Raw genomic sequence first — 15,359 nt, 5'->3', positions numbered from 1 at the left:
AGTTTTCAGTAAAGCGCCAATGACGCAGTAGGTTTTAGAATTTTACAGTGAGAGAAGGAGGCGATACCCGAACTCTTGTTTGTAATGATTTTTGTTCGTTTCAAGCTTGATTTGAAGGTTCAATTCCTTCTTCACTTGTTTTAAGATTTATTTTTTCTTTTACGTATATATATATTGTATGTTTGTTTGCATGTACTGTTTATTTAATTTCCGTTTGTTTAAAGTTTCATTAATACTTCAACATCAAAATATTTTTTTTTCGTTTTAATCTTGATTGTCATATTCAATCTAAGCATTACTCGCTTTAAGACCTATTTATTCATTTATCCTATTTCATTACTTCCTGTATGTTTTTGGCTATTATTGTTTATTTAATTTCTGTTCGTTTTGGATTTCTTTCGTTGTTTAGTTATTTCTGGCCGTTTTGTGTTTGAATTTTAATATTTATTTGTATCTGCTGAGCTTAAGTTTAAAATGGCCTTTACTTTTTTTTGAAAAACTTATTTTTCGGAAAGTTTTTTTAATTAATTGATTAAAAAAAACTTTTTCAACAAAAAAATTTTTTTTTAAAGTAAAGAATTCCGTTAAACAAAAATGAACAAAAATAGTATCAAATAATCTGCCAAGAATACAACTACCGCAAATCAATATCAATAAATAAATGAAACCCAAAACAAAACAGAAATTAAAATAAATAAGAGTCAAACTCAAACGAGCAGAAATTAATATGGGTAGGGTTATAAACCCCAAGCTTTTTAAAGGCCAGAATATAATTTGTACTTTACTGAGAAAAATTCTTTTAAATGTTTTCACTTTTCTAACTTTAAGAAACCAAAAATCAATTAAGATTATAAGGAGTAAATATCAGCATATATATATTAAATAACAATACAGATTTTATTCGGTAAATTCATTTGAATGTTTTTCAGTAAAGTAAAAATTATATTATGGCTTTTATAAAGCTTGGGGTTTAGAACCCTACTCGTGTTAATTTCTACTCGTTTTGAGATTGACTCTTATTTATTTTAATTTCGGTTGGTTTTGGGTTTCATTTATTTATTGATACTAATTTGTGGTAGTTGTATTCTTGGTAGATTATTGATTATATTTTTGTTCATTTTGGCGTAATGGAGTTCTTTTGCAATATGGAGTTCTTTTGCAATAATTAAAATCCGAAATCAGATGACATAGTTCTCCAACTTGTTTAATTGCTGGTTCGTTTTGTTTTTGAGTTAATGAATTGTTCTTTTTTTCTTTTATTCCTCAGTTGTTCGCTAGTATCCGTCGATGGCAGTTCATAAGATTGTTAGGTATTTGGTTTTAATTCTTATAATTTTCGGCTTTTATTGAATTTTATTCATCTTTTATGTTTTTGGTTTTTTGGTTCTATTCGCATTGACTTTCCGCGTTTGTTTTTTGTTGTTTTTCTCTTCGGCATTTTCCTTGGATACATTATTTCGTTTCGCGCTGAAGAAGAGGCGTTTGTCCTCTCGAAATATTCGCTTTGTTGTGTTTTTTCAGTATTTTCAATTGGCCTTTAAAAACACCACTTTTGCTCGTTTTTCTTTCTTTATGATGGATTTCTTTACTTTTTTTAAAGAACTTATTTTGTTGAAAAAGTTTTTTTAATTACGAAAACAATAAGAATTCCAAATAGGGATAGGTCCTTTTATTAGACAGTGAAACGAAAATATAAAACAAAGACGAAATATTTCGATGACACAGTCGGTCATCATCATCAGTAGAGTAACACTACTGATGATGATGACCGACTGTGTCATCGAAATATTTAGAGTCTTTATTTTATATTTTCGTTTCACTGTCTAATAAAAGGACCTATCCCTATTTGGAATTCTCATTGTTTTCGTCATAGAAAAGGCAGTGTGGTCATGGAGAATAATAGTAATTTTTTAATTAATTACGAAAAGGCCACATTAGAGCTTAAGACAAAAAGACCACATTTAAAGCTAACCTCTTGGTGGAAGTTTATTTTCGAATTAATCTGTCACTGTTCACAGACAGGTCAAAAATGTGCTAAAAATGAAATTTTTTGCAATGATCAGAAAAAATGGTATAAAATCCACTCCAGGGGAAAAGAACCTTTCGAGTTATAGCCTCGCTGGAAAATAGGGACATCCATGTCCCTTTTGGAAGGTCTTTTCTGGTGACGCCCGTGACCCTCGATCTTTTGCACCTTCTGGCATGGGTGACCGTTGCTTTTCCTCCCTATATTCTCTCCAGAATTAGGAATTAAACGGTGCACCCGTTTAATTCACCGGTTTGCACCGTCACCCACGGTGCAAACCGTGGGGGACGCTGAGCACAAAATAATATCGATAAAAACGTATAAAGCCCGATGAATAAAAGGGTGCGAGAAAAAACTTGGGTTAGGGGATAGCCCCCTCCCCTTGAACCTGCCGGTACTCCTGTCTATTTTATCTAAAAATGTATAAATCAAAATTACATATTATGTTTCCAAAAATTTCCGGTTAGTTCCAAATATTCTTGGATCTTATATAAATTTAATCTTGTTCTTTTTATATAAAAACAAATTTAATGCTCCTAGTTTTGCTGGATAATGTTGCCCTTTTGGAGGTGCTAGTTGTTTTCAATTTATTAAATCCATTTTAAAGTGCTTGAGTATTCTCCTTTGTCTGTTTCTCACGTTCTTTGGCTTTAACTAAAATTTCAGTTTAAATACAATCCCCCCTCCCTATATTCATTTATATTTCCCTCTCTCTCTCTCGCTCTCTCTCTCTCTCTCTCTCTCTCTCTCTCTCTCTCTCTCTCTCTCTCTCTCTCTCTCTCTCTCTCTCTCTCTCTCTCTCTCTCTCTCTCTCTCTCTCTCTCTCTCTCTCTCTCTCTCTCTCTCTCTCTCTCTCTCTCTCTTCAAATATTTCTGAAAATTTTCCTTCAATTAGTAGTTATAAAAATTACTATCCGGAATTATCCACAATAGTATGTTATTTTTGACAATAGATTTATGCAAAATAACTAATCTCGGTTGCATACTTCGCATGAAAAGAAAGCTGGAGATCACTTGCAAGTTCCTATTGAAATGTTGGCTATTGCTACTAAGATTTAGCAAGCATATACCAAAGGTCAAATGTTGTGATCAGTTAAATCTTCTGCCGTGATTTATTGAAGAAAACATTCTTCGCAAAGTTGTATTGCATCTATGATAGGAAGCTCTACTCCTCCTCTCCCCCCCCCTCTGTGCTCTCTTATTCTATCTTTGACCATTCTTTCTTTACCTTCTTTTTAAATCGCCTATTTCTAATTACATTTTCTTCAGCATTGCTTTTAAACCTATTAAATGGTCTGAGAAATAAAATAAGAGGTAAACGAAGCGTTTAAAAGGAAGTGTGCAAAGGTGAAAAAATATGCACGTTGTTTAACTGTTCAAGATTCTTACCTGCTACAGAAAAGGAAAGTGTCGTATTTTTGTCATTTGAGTAAAATGTCAAAACTTGTTTATTGTAATAATTTAATATGAATCTCAGCTCGTAAATTGCTATGCAGTTACGAGGCTCTTATTTTTGTGTGGTTTTTTCCCTCCCCCTCTCTCTCCTGACCCAGTTTATGGACATGTTAATGAGCCTGTGTGATATAGTTTTTTGTCCTGAGACTAAAGGACGCGTCTCCAACCATTTTTAAAATGAGTTGTTGTGCCCATAGCGTCCTTAATTGAGCTTTACTTGTATTTGAAGATCACATTTTTTTGTAGGTCTGTATAAACGGTAATATTGCCACGATTGGGACGGGACATGTTTGCGCTAGATATATTATATAATATGGACTAGGATCTATGTACATTTTGTTTGACCTTGTAAATAAGGAGCTCCTATTTTGTTTCAGGGACCAGAACTACTTTCTAAATACATTGGCTCAAGTGAACAAAATGTCAGAGACAGTTTCAAGCAGGCTAGACAAGCTAGCCCCTGTATTCTTTTCTTCGATGAATTTGACAGTTTAGCACCAAGGTAAGTAGATATATCGTATGATGTTCGTTAGCTAGCATTATTCGTTGTTTTAAAACTCTAGCGTCATTCTGACACAACGTTTATTTTCAAAGTTGATTCTTCAATTACTAGGATAGTAAGTATTCTCTAAGGTGTTCTTTCGGCTTAGTAACGCTGTCCACTGTGCCATTTTTAATTATAAAACCATAAATGGCATTTTATTTCAGCAATTTTATTATGGATTTTTCCTTGATTTTTTTTTTTTTTTTTTTTTTTTTTTTTTTTTTTTTTTTTTTTTGTCTTTCTTTCGTTCAAGGGACGGGATTTTTATTCTGTTTGATATATTTATTAGTATGGACAATCATAAAAAATTGTAAATCTCCTTAAATATATTTTGAATTTATCCATTTACAGTTTTCTATTTCTATAGGCGGGGTCATGACAGCACAGGTGTTACGGACAGAGTGGTAAATCAATTGCTCACGGAGCTAGATGGCGTTGAGGGACCAAGTAAAGGAGTTTGGGTTTTAGCCGCAAGCTCACGACCAGATATGATTGACCCAGCCTTGCTACGTCCTGGGAGAATAGATGTTTCTTTATATTGTCCACTACCAGACAAGGTCTTCATTTGCTCTTTCTTATATTTTAGTTTTTTTGATTTTTAAATGCATATTTCTGCTAAATGTGTATTTTCTATCTAACATCACTGTTGGAATTTTCAGGAGAGTTTTTCTTGTAACACAACGTCTTTTTATCATTAAAAAACAAATGCTGGGCTTATTTGTATTTTATCTTTTGATTCTTAAATCAAGGTTCGATAGGGGTTCGGTTGCGCAAAGATGTACCATTTTAAAATGCCTTTAAAGGTAAAAGAGGGAGGCCATTTCAAGAACGGGAAGCCATTTTCAAGAGAGGGAAGCCATTTTCAAATAACCTTCTATCAAAGGATCTCTACTATTTCCTGAGAATAAGGAAAGATTGCTCGTGGTCTTTTGCCCAACTTAAACGGTCTTCTTGGAAAGATAACTCACTGAAGGGCAATGATCAAACTATAAAGAATCTAGTTACCAATACAAAGTCAAATAGTAATTGTTTAAACAGGAGTTATTCAAAAGCACAAACGTTCTCTATTGCTATCAAAATTCTTGCCCCTAAAAGATGAAAGAAGAGATAATAACTATGTCTTTCTACTCTATCTTGTGTTATTGCTTAAAGAGACTAAACTACATCAACAAATCAGTATTAAATAGAGTTCAGAGCACAGTCTCGGTATTTATTAATAAAGCACATTTGCTTACCTCTTTCCCCATTATTTTCTTGATAAGAAACCAATGACTGCCTTCAGAAAAAATGGTCACAAAATCTTTATCCTTCCTTAAGGAAGACAAAATACATGGGAAATATAAATTGTGCAATATTTATGTAAATATAATAAACTTGGTAGGGGAGGGGGTATTGGTCAGCTTTGTTATATTCATTACCCATCACAGTTTAATTCTTCATGGAATTGTATTCATTGTTATACAGCGTCTGTTTTCATTGGAGCTATTTGTAGCTATTCTTTGTGTTTAGGGACTTCAGAAGGGTCGGAGGGAGGAGGGGGTTAAACTAGTTCTGGTCTGGTTTAGAAATCTAATTACTCATGATTACTTCTTTTTCCTATTTTACCTTTTTTAGGAAGAGCGCCTAGAGATCCTCCATATTTTAACTAGAAGTCTTGAATTGGATAATCCTGGTTATTTATCAGACGTTGCAAGTTTAACAGATGGTTTTTCTGGTGCTGATTTGAAAGGACTTGTTTATGATGTCCAGCTTTTAACGCTAGAATCTAATGACGGTAAACTTTCTAGATATTCCAAACGGACCAAAATCGTAGAGCTTTAAAAGACCTGAAGTTTTAAGTTAAAAGACTCAAGTTGGTGAAAAAAATATGTAATCCATGCAAACTTTATAAATTTTTTTTGTCATATATAACGCGGAATATCTTCAGGTTTGCGCATATTTCACAAGACGGTTACGATTGAAGGTGACAAGAATGAATTCTGATTTATGCAAAAATTCTAAGCGCAAGGATGTGATCTCACGAAAACGGACAGTATTTCCCCACTTATTAAGCATGCTGCAGATTGCAATTCCAGATTTAAGACTCCGTGAGAACTAAGTATTTGTTTATAAATAATTTGTTATGAAAATCGTGCAAATGTCTATTGTTTATTAATCTAACAAATTTCCCCTACCTTTAAAGTTTGATGAAGAGGGATGCTATTTGAGATAGTACCAGGGACTACCCCCTTCTAAGACTTAAAATCTGTATGATTGTCCCATACCCCAAAGAGTATGAATAACTTACAAGGAGGGGGAATTGGTGTTGGTGTTGACAGAAAACGCCATCTAGCGGTGTGCAACACTTGGCATTTTTTCCCGAGTAATAATAAGAATAATTGACTGAATTTTTGTAGTTGTTAAAATTAGTGTAGTATTAAGTGTCTAATCTCAATTGTTGACAGAAAAACGATTACAAAGCTTGAAAAAATGCCAAGTGTCGCCAAACTCTAGGTGGCACTGATGGGTTTTTTTTGTCGACAATTGTGCCAGTTTCCACTCTTATATGTTACCCATGCTCTTTGCCATACCCTGTAACAATACATTGCTCTTGTACCCAGGGGCGTCCCGAGGCTCATTTATTGGGAAGGGGGCGATCTTCGTCAATTTTACCGAATCACTACCTGATTTATGCCGAATTCTCTGCAGAAATCAAGAATTTTGCTAAATTTTGGCCGATTTTGCAAAATTTTTGCCTTCGGCGAAAATTTTACCAGATGTCAAAAAAGTTGGGGGGCTGTGCACCCCTACCCCCTTCGGGACGTCCCTGCTTGTACCCTCCCTTCCTCTTCCAGAAAGAAACTTTAATCATGTCTCAGGTTATGCTTCATGTCTCAAAGAGAAGAACTCTAGTTATGTTAGCTAATGATTGATGCAACCACGAGTATTTATGTCAAAGAGTATGTCAAAGAGTGGAGAGTATTCCCTGGATAGAACCCCCAAATATTTCCTGGTCTTCGAGACATTAACTACCTATAGATTAACGATAAACTCTGCGTGCCACTTCTCAATTGTCTCTATGAAGAACGTCCCTTCTGTTCCTTATTTTGGTTCTTGTATGTTTTCTCGCTCAAGTCATTCCTAAATTTTAAAAAATCTTCCTTCTAAAACTTCTTGAAATTTGTTGTACGGTCTAGCTGTAGGATTTCTCTCTCTCTCTCTCTCTCTCTCTCTCTCTCTCTCTCTCTCTCTCTCTCTCTCCCTCTCTCTCTCTCTCTCTCTCTCTCTCTCTCTCTCTCTCTCTTTTTCGTCCTCTCTCTTTGTCCCACATTTTAGTTACCTTTGCAATCGTTTTTGTGCCTTATTTTTTTTCTCATTAATTGCTCTTTACTTTTGATTCAGATGGAAAAATCTTTCTACAACATTGGATGGAAGTTTTACAATCATCGAAACCTTCTGTCTCTCAGGAAGAGGTTCATAATTTTCTCAGATTGTAAGTGTTCCACTATATATTTTATACTGCATAAATATAACTTGAGCAAAAGATCTTTTTGGGTAATTCCGTTTCTGCCTAAAATGTCATCCCATAGGACAGAATTTAATTTTAATTAGTAGTGATATCAAATTTCCAGCAATAAGTTCTTATGAAAAAATAGGTAAAATGTGTTGGACTGATAAGAATAACAAACCTCTTTAAGACAAAATTAAGCAGACATTAGAAGTCAAGGATTTTTAATAACTTCAATCAAGTTAAATGAACTAATAAGGATAAAAAGAGATTCAAAATTTACTCCATGCTTGCAAATTTTTGGACCCCTCATTCCTTGTCCTCAAGTAAAAGTAAACAGAAAAGAAAATTTTTCGTTTCTATTGTAGCTCTATGAAAAAAAAGCATCTGTTTTTTTGTTTAAGTTCATTCTATCTGTGTAGTGTCAATTGGGGGAACGGGGCTTATGCCTCTCCCTATATCTTTTGCCACCTCTCCCTTAATTTAGAAAATACTTTCTTTTAGGGGGGTGGGTATTTTCATTAAAAAAGGTCTTTTTTGGTATTTTCATTGGATAAATTGAAAAAAATGATAAATTTGGCCCCTGCCCTAGACTCAAAGATACATTTTTTCCATTTCTGAAAGAAAGCCCCGGTGAATTTTTTAAAAATGTTAGCTTTCGTGGCAAAATGAGCAAAGTTTTTACATGGTAGGATTAATGAAACCATAGCGTAACCTAATTTATCCATTAAAAGGATATATTTTGAAAATAAATTTTCAATGTAGAATGCTTCGGAATATGTAAGTAGCTAAATATTGACTTTTCAGATCTTTTGACCAACACCCTTCTTGTGAACTCCCTCCCTGGCCAACGTCTTGTTGGGCCCCCTCTATTGCAAATGTTAGTTAATGTTGTTTAATATACTAAAAAAAAATACAATACTTGAAGGTTGGAAATAACTTAACAAAGATCATATTACTGCAAAGCTCTGCTTTTGGTTGCAGAATTCTGCTTTTTGATTAAATTGCAAATCATAAAAATAATTCATAATTTAAATGTTTAAAAAAAGAGCAAATGAAATTCCGTTACTTTTTATATACGTGGTGAGCTTTGTTATAGCTAAAAATCACATATATGCCATTTTGTTCTTTGTCTAAGAGTTCGAAGTTGTTTTTAAAGAAGAAATTATCTTGCTCTCACCGAAATGTAGTATGTAATATATCTCATAAACATACCGTGGCACCCAAGCTAACTATTCGGTTAGCGGTCTAAGGATATGTAATGCCAGTATAATTATTACAGGGAATGAAATCAAATAAGCGTCAAGTTTGACCGTTTTCTGTTGAAGACTGGCCCATTTCAATAGAACTTTCTACCTTGAAAGCATCTCTGAAAGTATTAGTTTGCTAAGTTTACTTTTTATTATCTCTTGATTAGAGGGCCTACCATCTAACTATCACGTAAACCCAAGAATTAGTAGTAGTAGCTTTTTTATTATTCAAATGATAAAATACTCAGTTTTTGTCTAAATGTCAATGAACAGTCCAACCTTCGCTACGGTCTAATCGTCTAATAGTTACTATCGCTGTACTTAGGGTGTATTTATGCATTTTCTGTAATTTTGTGGATATAACTCGTTCTTTATGGATCAGAAGCCATTTCGACAGATATAGTCGGGAGGGGAGTACTTTTGGGTAACATTTTCTCCACTGTGAATGTAATAGACTAGAATACAAAGCTCAGAAACCGACATAAATGTAAAGAAAGAAAAGAAAATAAGAAAAGAGAGGAAAAAGAAAAGAAACAAACGAATGTAATAGACTTGAGTAGAATGTTTAGGAACCGACGTAAATGTTACGAAAGAAAAGAAAAACTACATCATAGATCCTAAGAGAAAAGATCACGTGGTAATATCCTCCAAATAAGATTAATCAGTTAGTTCAGCTATTTTACTAAGTCTGAATTCTTGTGGAAACTGACTTTGAGTTTATAGTATGAAAAATAGTATACAACAATCTAGAATATGATAGAAAAAAAGAAAACATGTGTCACAAAAAATATTTGACTGTTAAGATTATATTTAAAATGATCTTATTGACATTTATAGCTTTTATTAATTTCTTAGTTTCTTATCGAGATGGTTTTTCTTCTTGTTTTTCCAATGATTCATGGCTGTACATAAACTAAGCAAATTTGCCCTAGACTTTTTTTTCTTGGTTTCTAGGAGCATAGGTGGCTTGAAGCTGTAATTTGAAATTTTGCAAAATGCACAACAAGTATATTTTCTTTATATTCCGAAAATTGCAACATATTGCAATCTTTTTCAGTTGATAGGAGTTTTAGTCAAAAGTTTTTTTAGGGTTTACAGCATCTGTATATGGAGTGTTTGAAGTGTTGGAGTGTTGGATTTTTTGGAGTATATGGAGCGTTTGGTTTCTTGTTTACATGAGCTTTTGGTAGAATACAAAGCTCTTGAAATTTAATTTATACATGATTTATTTAGTCTTTGATAGACATCATTTCTTTGCGTGTCTACACTTGCTATAGAGTTCAACCAGATATTTCTAACAAATGTGAATAAATTAGGTTTTTCAGGGAGAGCTAATAGAAAAGTAAGATGCTTGGTTTAAGAAAAGGGGAATTATTTTTCGTATTGTACATGCACATAGTTTATAACCGTAGTACTTGCATAAGTTTTGATGTGATCTTGGTCTAAAAGAATAAATCTAATTTCCAAATCAGCTGATGAATATTTTCCTTAGCACCAGCAGAATATCAAGTTTTCACATGAAATCCTAGTATTTTGCATATTGTACGATTATGGAATCCTTTATGGGTTTTGCTATATATATATATATATATATTTTTTTTTTTTTTTTTTTTTTTTTTTTTTTTTTTTTTTTTTTTAGGCTACTCGTTTTAATAGATAGCACTTCTTCTTTTCATTTATAATCTTTAAGTAAATTATTGTTGGAATTTTTGAAGCAATAAAGTCGTGTATTGGCAACTACACTTGTAACTTATTTTCTAATAATCACGTAATACATAAAACAATTTAGTTTTTATTCCATTTGGATAGGGGCGTAATTTCAAGAGAATTTACGTGGGGGGGGGGGGTCAAAATAAATGTTTCAATATCTAGGGGAAACAAAATTGCAATATTTTTTTCCATTGAAAATTCTAAAAAAAGGGGGTAGTCTACGGGGTCTATCTATACAAGGGTAAAAGGATGAAAACTAATTAGAGCATTTTTCTAGGGATGATATTCTTGAATAGATAGATTAATAAGCATTGGCAAAATTAGGAGATGCCAATGGTCCATGGCCCTTCTAGATTTTCAAAAATACCCATTAATATCGCATTTCCCCTATTTTTGGCATGTGTTGCTGAATGTTGCTAAAAAATGAGCCATACAGTAACAAAAAAGGTAAAGATATACTAAAGGAAACTGACCGGTTACTGTGGATGCTTGAATTATGCTCGCTTATCTTAGTTCTGATAAGATTTTTGGAGAGAAACTAAATTTCAGTTGGGGGGGGGGGGGGTCTGGGGAGGTAGGGAAACTGAGGTCTAGGAGGGGCAGTTTACTTTGACGCAGATTTTGACGTTTGGATTATATGCTAAACGTTTTTCTCTCATGTGTATCTTTGTTTTGTTTTTTCATGTAATTCCTAAATGAGATTATCTTGAATTTTCTAAAAATGTGAACGGGAAAGAGGAAAGAATTTTTAATTTTATTTCATTTAAGCATAGCAAAAAGCCATAAATTAGCAACTAGAATCTCGCAGAAATTCTGAGGAAAATGTACCAACTACTTTGTCACCAAAATTGTATTAGATTTGAAAACGACCTTCCTTTGCAAGCTAATTGCTTCTGTGTTATAATTCGAAGTGCCATATTTTAAATTGGGCATGATATGCAACTGTTCTTGTTATATATATATATATATATATATATATATATATATATATATATATATATATATATATATATATATATATATATATATATATATATATATATATATATATATATATATATATATATATATATATATATATATATATATATATATATATATTCGTCCCAGCCAACTAACTGACACTCTGGACTTGCAATCCTTTGTTTTTTGTGGCTGGTGTTTGAGTCCTTGTGGCTCTTGTTATTTGGTTTCGGTTGAGGGTCTGCGAAGGGACTCCTTAACCTGTGCCAGAGTTGACCCGGCTCAAAATGGGTACCAGGAGAAATATGGAGGAAATACAGGGGAAGGGTTGGATGATATGCCCCAATTCAGCATAGCACTTCCGACCGAAGGTAGAGAATCAGGAGATCGGTACCTGTGCTACGCGAACCATTGGTCTGTATGCAAAAAGTTGTTATTGTTATTCTTGTTATAAGGTCTTGATTGTGTGTCCACGAGAATAACACTTATGTTTGACAATTTTTTCCAGGCAAGAAGGATTGTTTGAGAGACGGGGACTTCCTACTAAAATTGATCAAAGTGTGACTCTGGCATAAGATGAGAGGTCTGTTAATATGGCTTCCTCAACACTGGAGCTCGAAATTCATGAGCAAATTTCACGTTTTGTATTGAAAGGAGTAATATATATATATATTATATATATATTCTTTTTCGACCACGTTGCATTCAAGGTCGTAGCTAGTTATTTATTTAGTTTAATCCCTAAAATAAATTTACTAATTAACATAGAATGCAGAAACAAAAAAAATAGAACAAAAAATCCTATAAGAAGGTAAGTAGGGGCGAAAATAAAGAAATCAATGAGCCAAAAGTTTTTTGTTTCCTGGGTAAAGTCCTTACCGCAGCATAAAGAAACACTTTCACTTGAAATGAAAATTTAATTTAAAAATATAACAATTAGTTTATTTATTACCAACTTTATTTTGGAGAATAAATCAGAAACGGGTGAACATCGATCGTTACAGTTCATGTTGTTTATGTTACATGAAGCTGTGCCCCATCCCCCGAATATTCTGATTGGACTATGCCTCCTCAGACAACTCTTCCTCTCCCCTCCTCGACTGTGATCTTTGGATACTCTTCTGTTTTCGCGGATGAGATTAGAACTGATTCGAGAGAGATAGAAATGTTCTATAATCCTGTTAGGAATTTCGTTTATCGTGCGAATACTGCGGAAAATCCAACTGCAGATATTATCTCGCAAGCAGTAAAATATTACAATCCTGATATACTTATAAAAGCCAAGAAAGTTACTTGAACTCTGGCTGGTAGGACCACTCGTGGAAATTCTGACCAATCTGAAAGGAGCTGTTTGGCACTGTGAAGAAAGAAAACATCTATTCACAAGTTTGTCATTTAAGAGTCTAGTGAAGTGCCAATGGTACCTGTCAAGGTTTGTGCTTCGCTCACCAGGAAACTGAGCAATATCTGAAGTAGTGTCGGAAGACCTTGAATGGCATACAACCTCTCTGATATCTCAGTATAGCCTCATGCCCTAGCTTCCTAAAGTCACTCCTCAGTTTAAATCCACATATTTGGTTATCCTGAAGTAATCATACAGATTAAATTCACAACGGGTGAAAATCAACAACTAGGACTATCAAATGAGACAAGACCCAAAAAACAAAAAAGTATAAGTTCTATAAATGATGATTAGTTAGATGAAAAATAAATTTTGTCCCACCACCTAAACAATTAATGAATCTACAACCTGCACCTTCATATAAGTCTAGACCAATAAAGGCAGCTAAAGCAAAGGGCATTGGCAAATTGTCTGAATTAATGAAAATCCAAAATGAAGAACAAAGAAAATGGCGTTACCAGAAAAGCGACAGCGGAAGAAACTTGCCAAAATTGAAAATGATAGTTATGATAAATGGGTTTGGAATTGTGACATGGATAAAGTCATCAATGCTTACTATGCCTTTGTTACAAAATTAGTTGCGGTTATATGTGTATCATAATGACAAAAGACAAGCTGGGGTAAAAGTCGACGTTCATCGTTTTATAAAAGCTCTAAGTGATGAAATAGCAATAAATAACGACATGTGAGTTTATAAGGACGTTATCCAAGATCCTGATGCTACATCAGCCTCTGCTAAAAAACAACAAAGGTACGGCCTTATGTTTTTCATAATGACAAAAGACAAGCCAAGGCAAAAGTTAACGGTCAAATAACAAAAAACATAATTTTACAAAGGCGCTGATTCTAATGTAAGGGCATTTAAAATATTTATATGTATGTATGTATATTGTGTCTGTGCTTAAACACATAGAAGAGTTTTATGCTGAAATATGCTCTGAATTATGCTAAAGGTGGGATTCCACCTTATGGACAAATCGAGCTTCAATGATGAAAGTTTTTATCTGAGAGCATCATAGGGGTTAACTCAAAGTAAACCTGAAAAATCGTCTACCTCGTATTAGCCTCAAAAATTGCATCTGCATTGGTAAGTTTTTCCAACTAGAAGAAACGTTCTGAACGGTCAAAATCTATCTTATTGTTTTTTATTTTATTTCTTTTTTTATTTGTTTATTTAATTCATATAAAGATGCAAAAAAACATTAACCCCAAAATAGAGCACCAAAATAGAGCAGAGCTCGTAAAGTTGAGGTAAACACGATGTACGACATATAAAAGAAATATTACTTATCATCATAATAATAGCAAAGACAGTACAAAAAAAACAAAGAACTTAAGAAATACTGGGCTGGAAGGGCGTGGGAGGTGATCCCAACACGGGGACACCAAAAAACACGTACACACAGGAAAATATAATGTTATCATCAATGATCAGTAAACAATCTTTAGTATTTCCTTCTTTAGAGAAAAACTAGATGAAACAATTAAAGTTTTGGCATTCTCCTTAAATTTGTTGGAAATTACAGGTATTTTGGGAAACAAATGACCAGTAATTCAAATAAAAAGTAAATAAGAAGTGGTAAATTGGTTTTAATGGAAAAATATTTTTCACACAATACGTCGACCAAATATTTTGAGCAAGTTTTACCCTTAAATGGTCAACATGATTTTGAAATGCCAAAAGGGGTTCAACAGAAACTCCTAAGTAACAATATGATCGGATACTACGGATTTTATGCTCACCAGCCTGAAGCTCCTGAAAAGAAATCTCTCAGGTAAACACAATTTGCACTTTACTGAAAAAAATACAAATAAATGTAAATTATCAGTTTAATATACATACACTGATATTTAGTAATCGAAATGTTAATATTATTTGATTTATTATAGCTATAAAAGTAAAAACATATATATTTTTTTCAGTATAGTGCAAATTATGCTCTGGCCTTGGGAAAGCATAGGGGCTTTGCGCCCAACTTATGTTAATTTTTGCTCGTTTTGAGTTTGACTCGGTTATTTATTGTAATTTCTGTTCGTTTTGGGTTTCATTTATTTGTTTCACGCTTGGTAGATTATTTGATTTTATTTTTGGTCTTTTTTGTTTAATGTAGTTCTTTACTTTTCTTTGAAAAAATTATTTTGTGGAAAAAGTTTTTTTAATTAATTTATGTTAGTTTTATATTGACATAGTCTTTTCAGTGAAAAAGAAAATAATACTTTAAATCTTTTTGTTTTTTAAGACTTTACAGTTTGGCCTGCTATCTGTATGCTGGAGAAAAATTTTCAGCAATTTTTAACAACATGCACCCTTTTTTAAATCTGGACACAAAAAGAGCTATTTAATTTAGTTTCATACCTCCTCAAGGGGACCTGAAATAGAGAAATTAATGGCAGCTGAAAAAAAATCTGTTTACTTTATTTAACAGGCGGAGTGCACTTATACTATTTTGATCTGGTTAAATTGCCACAGCAGGAGCTATTGCAAATTAGGTAGATTACTCTCATTCGATAGTGGGATATTG

The 15,359-nt window shown here is 33.2% G+C and overlaps 1 protein-coding gene across 3 annotated transcripts in view; it reads left to right on the top strand.

Annotated features, from left to right (window-relative positions):
- Positions 1 to 12,127, top strand: part of LOC148956357 (peroxisomal ATPase PEX1-like) — an 84,965-nt gene extending 72,838 nt beyond the window's left edge. For all 3 annotated transcript variants that reach the window (XM_089095025.1, XM_089095030.1, XM_089095020.1), the window contains exons 14-18: positions 3,859 to 3,983; positions 4,393 to 4,582; positions 5,640 to 5,799; positions 7,407 to 7,497; positions 11,944 to 12,127. In XM_089095025.1, coding sequence (XP_088951151.1) covers positions 3,859 to 3,983; positions 4,393 to 4,582; positions 5,640 to 5,799; positions 7,407 to 7,497; positions 11,944 to 12,010 — 633 coding nt within the window. In that variant the 3' untranslated portion in view covers positions 12,011 to 12,127. The remainder of the gene's footprint in view (positions 1 to 3,858; positions 3,984 to 4,392; positions 4,583 to 5,639; positions 5,800 to 7,406; positions 7,498 to 11,943) is intronic.
- The last annotated feature ends 3,232 nt before the right edge of the window (positions 12,128 to 15,359 follow it).

The sequence above is a fragment of the Artemia sp. Qi Xiang Cuo genome, chromosome 1, assembly GCF_049724085.1.
Source record: "Artemia sp. Qi Xiang Cuo chromosome 1, ASM4972408v1, whole genome shotgun sequence".
Taxonomy (NCBI): Eukaryota; Metazoa; Arthropoda; class Branchiopoda; order Anostraca; family Artemiidae; genus Artemia; species Artemia sp. Qi Xiang Cuo.
The sequence above is the reverse complement of the archived record's forward strand: the minus strand, read 5'-3'. Positions and strand labels throughout refer to the sequence as shown.